Source organism: Triticum dicoccoides, chromosome 5A (genome assembly GCF_002162155.2).
Source record: "Triticum dicoccoides isolate Atlit2015 ecotype Zavitan chromosome 5A, WEW_v2.0, whole genome shotgun sequence".
NCBI lineage: Eukaryota > Viridiplantae > Streptophyta > Magnoliopsida > Poales > Poaceae > Triticum > Triticum dicoccoides.
Window position 1 is genome coordinate 623588568 of NC_041388.1, and position 15376 is coordinate 623603943.

Consider the following 15376-nt stretch of genomic DNA (forward strand, 5'->3'; position numbering starts at 1 on the left):
CTGCATTCACGTATCTCAGCCACGCCACGTCCCATGTCAGCTGGCCTCTGCATGCACGGGTTGCGAGGACGTGTGTGTGAGCTAGCTGAGCGGAGCTGGGCTGACGTACGTCATGTGGCGCGCGGCAGGCCGGGCAGAGGCGGAGATCGAGGCCGGTGGTGCTCGTCGTCTGTGTCTTTTCTCCAGCGAGTCGGACGTGCGCGCCCGGGCTCTCGCAAGCTCAAGCTCGGTACGTACTACGTTGGAGTGCGGGGAGTGTGCCATGCCCATGCGTGTACTGGTAAGCTGCTGCTGTAGCAGCAATGGCTCGTCTTTACACCACCGGCCGTTGCTTGCTGCTCCTACTGCACACCGCGTTGCGCCCTGCGCGCGTGCGCTGCAGTCGACGCCCGGCATGCAGACAGAGCGGGGCAGATCGATGCACGTACGTGCCCGTCCGGCCATGCACGCACGCGGGCGCGCGGCTCATAATAACTGGCCAAACCAGGCAGTCGCGAGTTATGCGTGCACGTACGTACGTACGTGCGGGCAGCGCGTGCATGCAGCGTGTCGTCGTGTACAGTGGCAGGAACTTCACCTCCTTTTTCCTCTTCGTGGTAGGAGAACCATCGAATGCCATTTTTTTGTACGGTGACCATGGAATCGAATCGAATGACTTGGTTTTTATTTAATGACTTGGTGTGTGCTAGACAGTCTCGCGCCTAACTCTGTTTTTTACACAATTTCACAAAGCTTTATTAATTCGTCACAATGTTTGCGCGTAACTCTGTTGCACTTGGAGAAAACCAAGGGACACTTGGAGAAAACTTTGATGTGGCCGTATGCATCGTTCTGACGCAGAGGCCGGGAAGTCCCCCCTTTTCAAAAAAAAACTTGGAGAAAATAGAAATGGCCTCGCGTCAGTTGGAAAGGCCCAAACTCTGATACTGGACTCATGCAGGCCCAACAGGAACCCTTTCTGGGCGTGAGTCCCCGGAGCTCCTATCTGCCTGAAATCACTAATTTATGGGGTACCTCTTGTGAAGGTCATTCTCATCTTCTCAGATTGCGACAAGTGACGCACTGCATGTACGCAATATTTCCTCACACCTTCTCGCGGAAGCAAATATGTGACTCGCGATTTTTTTCGAGAGGCACAGCTCGCGGAAGCAAAACCGTGCCTTTTTTTTGAAAATCCTGAAAAATATTAATTTTGATTTTCTAAAAGTTTTTTTTGTGAAATTTTGACATATTTTGTAGGAACGAATATTTTTCGAAATTATGGAACATTTTTCGAAAACATGAAATTAAAATTAAATGAAAATAAACTTGAAAAGAAAAAGACAAGAAAAATAGAAACAAAAAACGAGAAAAAGAAAAGAAAAAATTGCTCAAATGGACCGGCCCATCGTGTCGCTTGGTTGCTCGCGTGTGCGAAGCGCCTACAGTTCGACGCAACACGTGTCTGATAGGTTTTTCCGTGAGTCTTATTCCCCACGTGGTGAAAAATATATCGAAATTACTTATCAAGGGATACCCCTTACAAAGTTCACTCCCATCTTCTCTGGTGCTAACAAGTGATGCACTGCATATGTGTCACTTGTTGTAACCAATGAGGTTTTCCTTCTTTTTTTTATATTTTTCGAAACATTTTATCTTTTTAACCGTATGACCAAATCACGAACTATTTTAATCTATGGATTTCTCATGTTGAGATCTGCAAAAACAATACCAAGATGAAAATTTTTGACCAACTTTTTTTTTCATAAAAAAGGGAAATAAGAAACAAAAACCGAAAAACCATGAAAAATATAGGAAGCCGAAAACACAGTTGTACTTTTTCACCTATTTAGAAGCGCAACTGTGCTTTCCCCTTTTTCCGAAAGCACGGATTGTGCTTCTCCCTTTTTAGGGAAGCACAACCGTGTTTCTCAAGAAGCACATATCGTGATTCCGTGGAAAAGCAATGCTTAAAAAAATCCGCAAAAACCCAGGAAAAATAAGGGTTAAAAACCAAAAACCAAAAAAAAAAACTTAAAAAACCCAAATAAATACCCCATAATTAATTTCTCCCGAAATCTAGTTGACTCTGAAAACTAGGCAAGGCACGATGCTAGCATTTGAGTCGTGTTGGGCTGGCCCAGTGGGGGAGTTTATGCGCAGTTCTAATTCAATGGTTGCTCCTGTAGTTTTACCTTTTTTATTCTCTTGTGCTGTCTGTTGTTTCAATTTTCTATCAAGTTTCTTATTCCATTTTTTCTATGGGATGTTTTCTTCCGTTTTACAGTTTTCATACCATAATGTTTTTAAGATATGGTGATAATTTAGAAATACATCCTAAGTATTATTTAATTATACGTGAACATTTTTCTTAATAAACAATCAGTATTTTAAGCGAACATTTTAATGTAGGGCAAATATTTTTTTAATATATGGTGAATTATTTTATAATAAGGTAAATATGTCTTTTGGTTTACAAAGAACTTTTCTAAACATGCGGTACATATTATTATAAAATTATTATTTTTATTTTAATATATTTTAGCTTCATAAATGATTTAAATCAAATATAAAAAATCAAAAAAAGGAAAACCGAAGGAATAAAAAAACCTAGTTCAAGAGAGCTTGCCAGACTGGGCCAGCCCAAGTTCCTTGAGGTTACTCCCTATGTATGTGGGCCCATCAATTTCCTATTATATCCCCACTAGTCTTATTTTGGTTTTTCTTTTTCTCATAATTTATCAGTTTTTCCAATTATAAATTTGTGATTATTTTTTAAATTCCTAAGTACTTTTATTTTTTCTTTATTCAAGAACATATTTCATTTTCTTTAAATTAGGGAACATTCCTCAATCTTGTGATTATTTTGTAGAATTTAGGAATACTTTTTGAAATCCAGGAACATTGTTCAAAGTATTGAATTTTTTTATATTTAGAACTTTATTTTTAATTGTGATATATTTTTCAAATTCTTATTTTTTGAAATTTATCACATTTTAAAATACGTGAATCGTTTTAAATTCAAAATTTTGAAATAAAAATAAGATTTAAGAAATTTAAACTTTTTCAAAATTGGTAAATATTTGCAAATTGAATGATATTTTTTGAAAGTCGTATTAGTGTAAATTCATTTTTTTGAAGTCTGGAACAATTTTCTAACCGATGGAGGAAAGTAAAAATACCATTAGAAATTTGAAGATTTGATAAGGGAAAAAAGATGGGATAATTGTTTCTGTGCCCTTAGTTGGGTCACCCTCAACTGATTTGCCCCTAATTTTGGAAAATACGCGGTCTTGCCCAGCTTTGACCGCTCCCCTTGCGTTTTTGCCCTTTCGTCACGTCTCCGTCCAGTGAGCGTCGTTTGCGTTACTTTGGACACCGCTTGCCCCCGTGCTCACTCACACTCTCTCATTCCCCACTCTTGCTCCCTCTTTTTCCCTCTGACGAACCCTAAATTGCGGCGACGAGCGGCGGACGGCCAGATCCATTGCAAGGTGATGGGGGAGAGTGGAGAAAGCGTCGTCGGTGGCCGCTGTGGTGGTAGGAACAACACACCTCCATTGCAGCGCGGAGAAGGCGGCGGAGGCACCAACGGCGACAAGGGAAGCTCCTGTGGCGGATCTGCACCAACGGCGAGAAGCAATGGCGGATCTGCACCAATGGCGACAAGCAGGGGCGGATCTGCACGGCAAATTCCCCCAGGGTTAGTATTGGACCTGATTTGCTCGGTTTTTTCATAGGAGATTTACTTGGATTTAGGGTTTAGTCTAAAGTTTGTGCGTTTTATCATTGGATATTGTTCCCCCATAGGATGGATCCAGCTACAGCGTTCTTTCTTTCAGTTCGAATGGAGACCACTGTTCTAGTTTCTGCTGGTACAAAAGGAAAAGATTGTGGATTCACATTTCCTTTAGTTGTGGACAGCACTAGTTCATATACTAATTTTAGGGCTGCCATTTGTGCCAAGTATCCATGGGGATTGTTTGATGCTGTGGAGATCAGATATTGGGATAGTTCCAAACTTTGTTGGGTCCCTATGCAGTGTGATGCAGAGTTAGGTCTGATGTTTGCAAGTAATGCATCAACTATGTCATGCAATTTGGAAATCATAGTTATACAAAGAACTAGAGGCCAGAGATGTGTGAACACATCTAGTTCCAGGCCATCTGGATCCAGAACTAGGGCTAGCAGTAGAACACCAAGTGCTCCTAGAACACCAAGTGCTTATGCAACTGCAAGTGTCAATGAAAGCCAAGAAAACCAAAAGAAGCCACTTGATCCTGTTGTGGAGGAGGCATTGCCTGATGCACCCGGTGTGGAGGATGAGGTTCTATATCCTGGATATGTCCAGCACAATAATGATAAAGGAGATGCATCAGATAAAGAGTACATTCCTGTAGAATTTTCAGATGCAGATGATGATGAGAAGCAAGAGGATGTTGAGATGGGATTTTTTGAAGATGCAGAAGAGGACAGACCTGTAAAGATGTATGACAGGGAAAATCCATGTATTGATGAAGGTGTGGTATTCTCTAGTGCAGTTGACTGCAGAAATGCAGTTGCAAGCTTCTCAATCAAGTCTGAAACTGAGTTCCTTACTCTGAAAAGTGATCCAACAAGGTTTATTGTCAAATGTGCTTATGAGAGATGCAAGTGGAGACTGCATTCCTCTTTAATGAGGAAGAGCACATTGTTTGAGGTATTGTATTTTTGTTTTAGTTTATTTTCAGGTATTGCATTTTCTGTACTAATCTCATTGTTTTTTTGGTTTGTTTCAGATTAAAGTCAACCCATATCAGCATACATGTCCTAGTGTGAATAGATCTCAGAGATTGAGAGCTGCAAAAAGAAGATGGATAGTAGATGCTTCTATGGCATGGATCAGAGCAAATCCAGGAATTGGTCCTAAAGAAATTCAGAGCAAGTTGTTAGAGAAATATGGTGTGGAGGTGCCATATGACAGATGCTACCATGGCAAAGAGATTGCACTTGACAAACTGTATGGAAAGTATAGTGATAGCTTTTAGCTATTATATACTTTCAAAGCTGAAGTAGAGAGGGCATCACCAGGCAATATTGTGGAAATTGAGAAGCACACAGTTGAGTACAAGCTTAATAACAAGAAGTTCTACAAGGAGTGCTTTAGAAGGGTGTTTGTGTGCTTCAAAGCATGTCAAAAAGGTTTTCTGGAGGGGTGTAGGCCATACCTAGCTGTAGATGCTACTGCACTGACTGGTAGGTTCAAAGGGCAACTTGTGGCAGCATGTGCCCTAGATGGACACAACTGGTTGTTTCCTGTTGCATATGGTGTTTTGGAAGGGGATTCAATTGAGAGTTGGACTTCGTTTTTTAGCAACCTAAAGAAAGTAATAGGTCAGCCAGAAGGTTTAGTGATGCATACTGATGCTTGCAAGGGATTGGAAACTGCTGTTGAGGATGTATACCCTGGAGTGGAGCACGGAGAGTGCATGAGGCACTTGGCCCAAAATTTCAGTAAGAAATTCAAGGGGAAGTTTTATGATGATAATTTGTGGCCATGCTCACTAACTTGTAGCATCAAGAAACACAACTATCACTTGAACCAGTTGAAAAGCAAGCCTAAAGTAAAGGAATATCTGGAGGAACACCACACAAAAATATGGGCAAGAGCTGATTTCAATGAGATGAGCAAAGTTGACTATGTCAATAACAACCTAGCTGAGTCATTCAACTCTAGAATCAAAAAATACAAGAGCATGCAGATAGTTGATCTGCTAGACAAGATAAGTCAGTATATCATGGAGAAATTTGACTTAAGAAACAGAATTGCCTCTGACCATTTCATTGGGCACTACATCATACCAGCAGTAATGAAGGTGTTAATGGAGAAAACAAAAGGTTTGCAAATGAGTATAGTAAGGAGAAGCCCAACAGAGGCAGAGGTGACTGCTACTGACAGTGAGAAGAGAGAATGGAGGTACCCTGTTGACTTAGAGCGTTGGTCTTGCAGTTGCAGACAATGGCAGATCACTGGTAAACCATGCATCCATGCACTTTTCTTTATCACTGCTCTAAGAGGTGAAGCAAGTGGAATAGATCAATATGTCCACAAATATTACTCAGTTGACATGTTCAGAGCTACTTATGCTGAGAACCTACCAGCTCTAGAAGGCAAGCAACAGTGGGACATTATAGATCCTGGATTCAAATTGTGTGCTCCTGTTCAACACAGAGCTTCAGGCAGACCAAGAAAGCAAAGGATTAGAAGTAGCACTGAAGGAAAAGGCCTTGGTCCTAGGAAGCACAAGTGCAAAAGGTGTGGGAGATGTGGACACAAAGCCAAGGGATGCAAACAATCTGTTGATCCAGTCTTTGGGGAAGATGAACATTGGGGAGCAGACAATGCAGATGATCATCCTATAGCCAATGAACCAGCAGAAGCAGAAATACAAGAGGAGGAGGAGGAGGAGGAGGAGGAGGAGGATGAGACAACACCTGATGTTCTGCAGCAGCAGATGCCACCACCAAAGGAGCCCTGACATGATGCATCTACAGGAGCTAGTTGTGCAGTCAGGTATAAGATCTTGGCTTACAAATTCTTACATGTTTTGATCTTACTGCTTTCTTTATAAAATCTTTCAAATTGTGATATGCTTCCACTTGTTTTAGCCCTAGGAAAAATTATAAAAGGGCAGCAGCAAGAGGAGCTTCTCCCAGGTGTGTCAAGTAGAAAACAGTTGTGGAGCAGGAGCAAGAAAGCAGTGTTCAAAGCAAAGGTTTCTCTCCAAAAAGAGCAGCAACAATTGAAGCTCCAAACCCATCAAAGAACACTAGAAGCAAGGCAATGCTAGCTCCAAACCCAGCCAAGAACACCAGGAGCAAGAAACTTAAGTTCTAGTGCTATGTTATATTTGCCAGTGATGTTATCTTGTTGTTATGCACTTAAGTTCTAGTACTAAGTGTGCTTAAATGCACTATGAAGTTGCTATATTTGGTACAATGTCAGTTTGTTGAATTTGGTACAATGGCAGTTTGTTGAATATGTGCTCTATTTGGTACAATTGGCACCTGATTGAATATGTGCTCTATGTGCTCTATTTGGTAAAATATGTGCTCTATTTGGTACAATTGGCACTACATATGGAATAAATATGTATTTGGTACAGTGTCACAAGCATTAGTAGTTCATAATGATCTTCAAATTTAGCATATAATAGTGCATCATAAACAACATTCAACACATCTCTCTCACACACACTTGCAACAACTACTAGAAACTAGAACACAAAAAACACAGCAACACACATTCCTACAAACAACAATGCCAGAACTAGCAACATCTCATCTCTCTCTCTCTCTCACTGTCTTCTTCAAAGCAAGATTTTTCTTTGACAGCTCCATGTTTTGCTTCTGCATTTTGTGGCTTCTGATCCAACTTTGTTCTAGCTCTGCGTGCAGGTCTTCAAAAGTAAGGGCAGCACACAATGGAGGAGGAGGATCAACCCAAATGACCCAGTGACACTCATGTGGTAACTGCTTGAACATCAAATTAACAAAACATTAGAGATTGCATAAACACCATCTTAAACATGGTATAATTCACAAGATCTTACATCTAGAGGACACCCTAAAAAACGGCGGCCAGTGTTAGCTCCTCCCCACGCAACACGCCGGGCAGGAACAAGGCCATGACCAGGGCAACGATGCTTTGATAAAAGCTCCAATCCGCAATAACTTTCATCTGGAAGATAGAACTCGGAGACATGCTCCACAATCCCGACCCCATCAACCTAAATCAGAAATTTCCCCAATTAGCACAAACCCTAGAACGCATTGGGGGGAGGAAGAAGCGTTGCCGGAGTTTTACTTACCTCTCCGAGCACCGACGAGAAGATGGAAGAGCCCGAGCTCGCCATGCGTCGCCGCTCCTTGCTCTACCGTGCCACGCCTTGCCTCCCACTCCTTTTTCCTCGCCGGCGTTCTCGCTCTCCTCTGTTTGCTTGCGCTAGCACATTTAGGACGAAGGGGTATCAGGTATAGCACCGACAGGGGAAAAAATGTCCAAAGTAACGCGTCGTTTGCGGTCAAACGGTGCTAACTGGACGGAGACGTGCCGGAAGGGCAAAAACGCAAGGGGAGCAGTCAAAGCTGGGCAAGACCGCGTGTTTTCCAAAATTAGGGGCAAATCAGTCGAGGGTGACCCAACTAAGGGTATAAATTCAATTTTCCCAAAAAAGAAACAGGGGATGCCCCGCCTGGCATATGGGTTCCCCCAATAGCACACAGGTGCAACATGTAGGAGTCCTCGAAATCATTAATTGAGGAGTACTCTTTGCAAAGATCACTCCCACCTTATCAGGTTGTGACAAGTGACATGCTGCATGTGCGCCACTTGTTGCAACCTGCGGGTTTCCCTTTTTTCGTACTCTTTTGTTCGAAACGTTTTATCTTAAACCATGCGTCCAAATCTCAAACCATTTTCACCATTGGATTTCTCGCGTGGAGATCTTCAAAACTAGATCCCATATTGATAGGTTTTGACGAACTTTTTTTCACGAAAAAACCCGACCAAAAAACCAAACCCGGAGCACGGTTTTTTTTCTTTCCGAAAGAGGCACGGCCGTGCCTCCCGCGAAAGCACAACAGTGCTTCTCGCGGAAGCAAAACCGTGCGTTTTGCGGAAGAAGAAAAAAGGAAACGTATTTTTTTCTGTTTTCGAGAGGCACGGCCGTGCCTCTCGCGAAAGCAAAACTGTGCCTCTCGCGTAAGAAAAGAAACCAGAAAAATATGTTTTTTTCGTTTCCGAGAGGCACGGCCGTGCCTCTCGCGGAAACAAAACCGTTGCTCTCATGGAAGAAAGAAAAAAACATGTATTTTCCGTTTCTGAGAAGCACGGTCGTGCCTCTCGTGGAAGCAAAACCGTGCCTTTCGTGGAAGAAAAAAAACATATTTTTTCACGCAAAAATGTTTTTTTATATTTTTTTGTCCAAAAGTTAAGGAAGACCGATGAAAACCGAAAAAGTCAAAAAAACCAGGAACAAACCATTTTAAAAGCCAAAAACGCGTGTGCAAAAATAAAAGAAAACAAAATCTGTAGGGAGGCCCAGAACGCGACATGTGGCGATGATCGTTGTGAGGCTCCCGAAGGAGCACTCGTTAATTAGTTGCTCCCAGGAGTCCTTTATGCGCGGGACCTACCTCTTGTGCTAGGTTAGTGGGCCGGTATAGTAGTGTAGCTGCATCTGCGTGAGTATTTATATTTTTTCCTCTTGTTTTTTTGGCTTTCACTATTTGCATTGGGTTTCCTGATTTTTTTCTGGTTTTCTAGGTTTTTGTTGTTTCTTTATTTGCTTTTCATCGGCTTCTTATTTTTCTATTTTATATTTTTTGCATACATCTAAATAATTTTTATACACGTTTAACACTTTCAAATGTTGATTAACATTGTAAAAACAAAATATATGTTAAAAAATTCTAATACATGTTCAAACATTTTTTAAACTATGCGGACATCTTTTACATAGTATAAATATTGTTACAAAAATGCACAACGTATCTTTGAAACAATCTTACTAATGGTATGCCACCGGTCGTCTGCCACATTTTGTTAGATCCTAGCGACGGGGGTGGTGGTATGCAGGAGTACCTATTCTAATACATGTTCAAACATTCTTACTAATGGTATGCCACATTTTCTTTCGAATTACGCAAACATTTTCTTACATTGCAACACTTTTTAGTTAATGTCACGTACATTTGTTTGAAACATGCAAACATTTTTGAATGCTATTAACATTTTCTTGAATTATACTAACAGAATTTACACCACATTAACATTTTTGGGAACGGGGGTTGAGGATCAGCCGTATGGTTGGGGTCATAATAGAATATCAAACACTTATCATTAGAGAAATCTCGAACAAGCTTTCACGAATATCAAAGACATATCATTAGATAAATCTTGAAACAAGCTTCCACCTCATTTTATATTAATAAAGCCACATGACCAAAAAATAGATAATAGGAAATACTCATAAGGTGATCAAACTAGCCAAAATCGCTAAAAAAATATATACAAGCGTGCACAACTAAATGTCTCACGCAATTCGTCGAGAAGAACCACAAGACCATGCCGTCACGCGCGAGCGGCCTCGACACTCATCGTCGACGCCTACAAGAGGGACAAGACGTGAAACGCGCCAGCTGAAGCGGAGAAAGGTTTTCGCCCTGAGTGCCATAGTTTAGGGAGAAAGTTAAGGCGGTGACCTGAGAGAAGAGCGATACCCACATGCATCACTGCCACCGGCGTCGAGATGATGCGGAGATTTTGCTCGACCTTCCCTACTCATATATCTTGGGATCATGCCAGAAACCTACCATGAAGGGACCCTACCCTAGTGGAACAGGGACTGGTAATCCGATCCAGGGCTTGGCCGCCACCATTGGCGACAACTTCACTAGGACCACCCGCCAAAGTACGCCTCACCACCCACTTGACCAAAGCGCAATGCCAACACATGCTGCAACGCCACTCACCGGAGAGCCAATATGTGCAACTTCACCATCTAGGGCCACCGCCCTCACTTCCAAGACCCAGCCACAACCACCGCCAGGACAACAGGCCGCTGAACCGCACGGATTGTTATGAACAACGAATGGGCAGAACCGCCATGCCAGAGCACAACAATGACCATGAATAGCCAAGGCCGGTGTTAATCCACGTGTGAGTGACCCAGACATGGGAACCAGATCCTAGCTGGATCCAACCCCCACTTCGTCTAAGGGTGCGTATCATTGAGGTCAGCAGACATCGTTGCCGGGGCAGCCTTGCATGGGCCATCAGAGTAGCATGCCTCCATGGGCCAGGTCCAGTCCAACCCTCGAAGCCTGCCATTCCCTAACCCTAGATGTTTCCCATCGGTCGTCGGTCACCTGCATGCCACCACCCCAGTCGCTAGGATCGACCTGGCCCAAGTGCACTCCCATCCTACATTGGCGGGGAAGCCGCCTCACGCCGTCCGAAGAAGCAGCCCCACCGGAATCACCAGATCGCCGCTGCCTCGCACACACCACCTAGCAGCCACCATGCCACATGCCTAGGCCTCCCCGACATCGCTGACCCATGCCAGCCACCCGTTAGGGAGTTCCGACTTGTCATCGGCACGCCCGTAAACTCGGGGGAGGTGCCCCGCAGCCGTCAGAATCTTGGCTGGGAGAGAGAGGTCCACCCAGGGGCCACCCCCGGCCGCCTTCACTGGGCCTGCCTGTCCTCACCGACAGGATCTCAGGCGGCGACATGATCGAGCGAGGAGGGGGTGAGCGCGGTGGTGGTACGATGAGTCACCCCCGTGTAGAGAGGAAGGCGACGCATGTGTGTGTTTTCGTCTCCCCCCTTACTTTTCTGCGTCGACCGTACCATTAGATAACTCATGAAATAAAAAAGTATATGGTATATATTATATTGTAGATATAATAGTTTTCTCTATAAACTTGGCACATTAGATTTATCCAAGTTCCACAATATATTAAAAGTTGAAACAAACATTCGAGTTCCATTTGGGTACCTCCTCTAACTTACCCACTCGGGTTTCAAACTTTTCTAATCTCTCTTCACATAGGCTAAACACCATTCATGCATGTTTTTTAAGCATTGACAGTAGAACAATCATTACAATTTTCACATTAAATAAATGGTTTTGGTAAAGCACATTTAGATGTGTTGTAGATATTATATATTTAAATTCTCTGTCATTGATTTTACATGAAGATTCATGTGTTTTTTCTTTTTTATTATGCATTTTCCTTTTTTATTATATTTGGCTGAGGCTGTGACTATGAACAACATACACTTATATAAAAGGACCGTCTATTTAACAGGTGCATGAAAAAAGCCATTCCATCAGTTACTTTACTTCCTGACCATCGGATCTAGATCCAACGGCCTCTATCATGCCACGAACCATTCATATTCTTCCCCCCTTCTTCCTCCTCCCTTGCAGCCTACCCCGCCCCATCCGCCTGCCTCTGCCCCTCGTGGCTGACGGGCGCTACCGTGCGCTTGCCTTGTCGCCCCGCCCTTCCCGACCACCCCGGCCATCCCTCTAAGCTCCACCCCAACCGGAGAAAATGTCCGGCGATCCCCTGCATCCACCCACCATTAAGATAAATAATGGGGTCGTGACTCCCCCTAGTGAGGCCATGACTTCCCCCTGAGATTAGATGGTGGGGGTATGACTTTTTCTGGTGAGGTCCATCTTCTTCAACGAGCACGGATGAACTAGAATGGGTGACTACACGAATAAAATTTTCAGGCACATGAGATATAGCAAAACCGTTAAGTAAAACAAGTTACAATAAACCCATGCATGCGGGTTGATCGCGGATTAAACCCCAAGCATAGTGACAAGATAGCAAAGTTTTAAATAGCGCGCTAAGCATCTTAGCGCCAGACCTCTTTCAAATGCTATAGCGTGCTATAGCGGAGCTATAGCGCGCTATTTAAAATGTTTGTTCATTTGTTTGGACCAAAGTCTCTTAGCGCAAGACATTTTTTAAACGCTATAGCGTGCTATAGCGGAGCTATAGCGGGCTATTTGAAACAATGCAAGATAGATAAATGCATCAGATGGATAAGACTCTTGCAGGCGTGTAGTAGCTTCACCTTGGAGCATAGCTCCCAGCAAAAGAAAAATTCATTCCGCCGATGCAAAAGATCGTCGCCGAGCTATCCCATCCCAGCTCGGCTTGTTCCTATCTCAATCAACGTTGTCCGTTCTCTGCAGATGGAGGCCAGCTATCTCGCATTGCATGCATGGCGCCGTGCATGCGGCGCTTCTTCACCACGTACGCACCCCGGCCTACACCTGGCCGCGCGCATGGCCTCCTCGCCGCATCGCCGCCCCCTATATATACCATCACTCCCCCTGAAGCTACGATCATCAACTCATCCGGTCAGTTAGCTCGTCACGAACAACGATCACGATGAAGTCCGCAGTAAGATCACCATGGCTAGTGCTAGCCATCGTCCTCTCCCTCTGCCTCTCCCTCTCGTTCGCGTCGTGGGATGCCGAGGACGTAGGCAGGGGTAGTAGGAGGTGGCAAGAAGGGGGCGACGAAGGGCGGTCCGGCGGAAGTGGCCGGCCGTACCACTTCGGCCAGGAGAGCTACCGGGAGTGGGCCAAGTCGCGGCACGGCCACTTTAAGGTGCTGGAGCGGTTCGACCACGAGCTGCTCCGGGGTTCCATCGGCGACTACCGCGTCGCGTACCTGGACGCGGCGCCGCGCGCGTTCCTGCAGCCCAGTCACCACGACGCAGACGAGATCGCCTTCGTCAGGGAAGGCGAGGGCGTGCTCGTGTTGCTGAGGAACGGGAAGCGGGAGTCGTTCTGCATCAGGGAGGGCGACGTCATCGTGATCCCGGCCGGATCCATCGTGTACTCCGCCAACACGCACCGGTCCAAATGGCTCCGCGTCGTCATGCTCATCAACCCCGTCTCCACGCCGGGCCGCTTCCAGGTGAGCGTGAGCCATGGCCGCGGCTTGCAGACTTCTCTGCCATCTCCGTTTGCATGCAATTGCAACCTTACTTTTGGTGTTCTTGATCTGTTGGTAGGAGTTCTTCCTTATTGGATCTGGAGACGAGCGCCCGCAGTCCTTCTTGAGCGTCTTCAGCGACGAGGTTATCCAGGCCGCATTAAACGTGCGTACGCGCTGACCATCGGCACTGATTATTTGTTTGATCATCACTCACTTCAGCTCGATCAAGTTTTTGTGGGATTCTGCTTATTTTTGTAACAGACTCGGCGGGAGGATGTGGACAGAGTGTTTGAGAGCAAAAGCAAGGGTGAGGGTGAGATATATGAGGCGTCGGAGGAGCAGATACGGGAGCTGAGCAGGTCGTGCTCCAGGGGAGGACGCGGCGGCGGCGGGTCGGGTTCCGAGAAGGAGGACATCCAGCCGCGCAGCCTCACCGGCGAGAAGCCACGCTACTCGAACAAGCACGGCAGGTTCCACCAGATCACCGGAGACCAGTGCCACCACCTCCGCAAGCTCGACATGGATGTCACCCTCGTCAACATCACCCGGGTAAAGCATCGGCGCCGCGCATACAGATAGTTTTGTAGCATCATGCAACGGATTTGTTCGCCTAAACCAATGTGTGTTTCGTTGTGCGTGCATGCATGCAGGGCTCGATGACGGCACTGAAGTACACCACCCGGTCGACCAGGATCTACGTCGTCGTGGAGGGGCGCGACGGCTACTTCGAGATGGCGTGCCCGCACATCTCCAGCTCCGGCCGTTCTGAACGCCGTGAGCACGAGCAAGAGCGCGAGCGCGAGCACGGGCAGGGCAGGAGGAGCGAGGAGCGCGAGCGTGAGCAGGGGCGGGGCAGGAGGAGCGAGGAGCGCGAGCAGGAGCAGGGAAGGCAGGAGGAGGAGCAGGGCCACGGCCGGGAGCAGGAGAAATCGAGGGGCTACAGGCAGGTGAGGGCCCAGATCAAGGTGGGGTCGGTGATCGTGCTCCCCGCGGGCCACCCGGCGACGTTCGTGGCCGGGAACGACGGGAACCTCGCCCTGCTGTCCTTCGGCGTGGGCGCCAACAACGACGAGGAGGTGTTCGTGACCGGCGGGAACAGCGTCCTGAAGCAGCTGGACGAGGCGGCCAAGGCGCTGGCGTTCCCCCAGCAGGCGAGGGAGCTGGCGGACAGGGTCATCCGCGCGCAGCCGGAGTCCGTGTTCGTCGCCGGCCCGCAGCAGCAGCGCCGCGTCGCCGACATGTGAGCGACGATCTCCAGCGTGCCGTGTGCAGTTCGTGGAGCTGCATGCATGAGTGTACATGTGACGGGAATAAATAGCTAGCACGTACGGTACTGCCTACTACAGTACTACGTGCGTGTAGCAGAGGAGAGGAGAGACGATGCTCTGTGTACGGGATGTGCATGCTTGTGTTCGTGTGCGTTTATGCATGCATGCACGTGAGTTTTCTATGTATGTATAGTACGTGAGTTTTCCGGTAATAAAAGACGTGACCTTGCCCGTCGGCTCGTTGGAACATGTCGGTGAAAATTGCACTTTTACTCCTACAGTGACGTGCACATATATCGATCGAGTAATTGACAAAAACAGGACTTGTCACGGTACCGGAACGGAAGAACCGGAGCACAGGCCAAGCGATCGACCTGAGTCACGATCCTCTCGCCAGCCACTTTCCAGCCGGAGTCAGGACAGTTACTAGTAGGCCGAGCGAAGCACGGGGAGTGACCACCAGCAGAGCAGTTCACAGACAGCAAGCAAGCAAGCGCGCGGATCGATCGGGAGCGGCGGCGATGGACGACGACTTCGGCCGCGTGATCGGCGTCGCGGGGAGGGGAGAATTCGCGGTGGTGGCAAACTAAAACCACCTTATGGCTCATTGCCAT

The 15376-nt window shown here is 46.2% G+C and overlaps 1 protein-coding gene across 1 annotated transcript; it reads left to right on the forward strand.

Annotated features, from left to right (window-relative positions):
• The first annotated feature begins 12906 nt into the window (after nt 1-12906).
• LOC119298142 (cupincin-like) lies at nt 12907-15011 on the forward strand. Its single transcript, XM_037575650.1, has 4 exons — nt 12907-13473; nt 13571-13657; nt 13756-14043; nt 14145-15011. Exons 1-4 carry the CDS (start codon nt 12940-12942, stop codon nt 14736-14738), a joined length of 1503 nt encoding a protein of 500 aa, XP_037431547.1. The 5' UTR covers nt 12907-12939; the 3' UTR covers nt 14739-15011.
• Nucleotides 15012-15376: the final 365 nt, after the last annotated feature.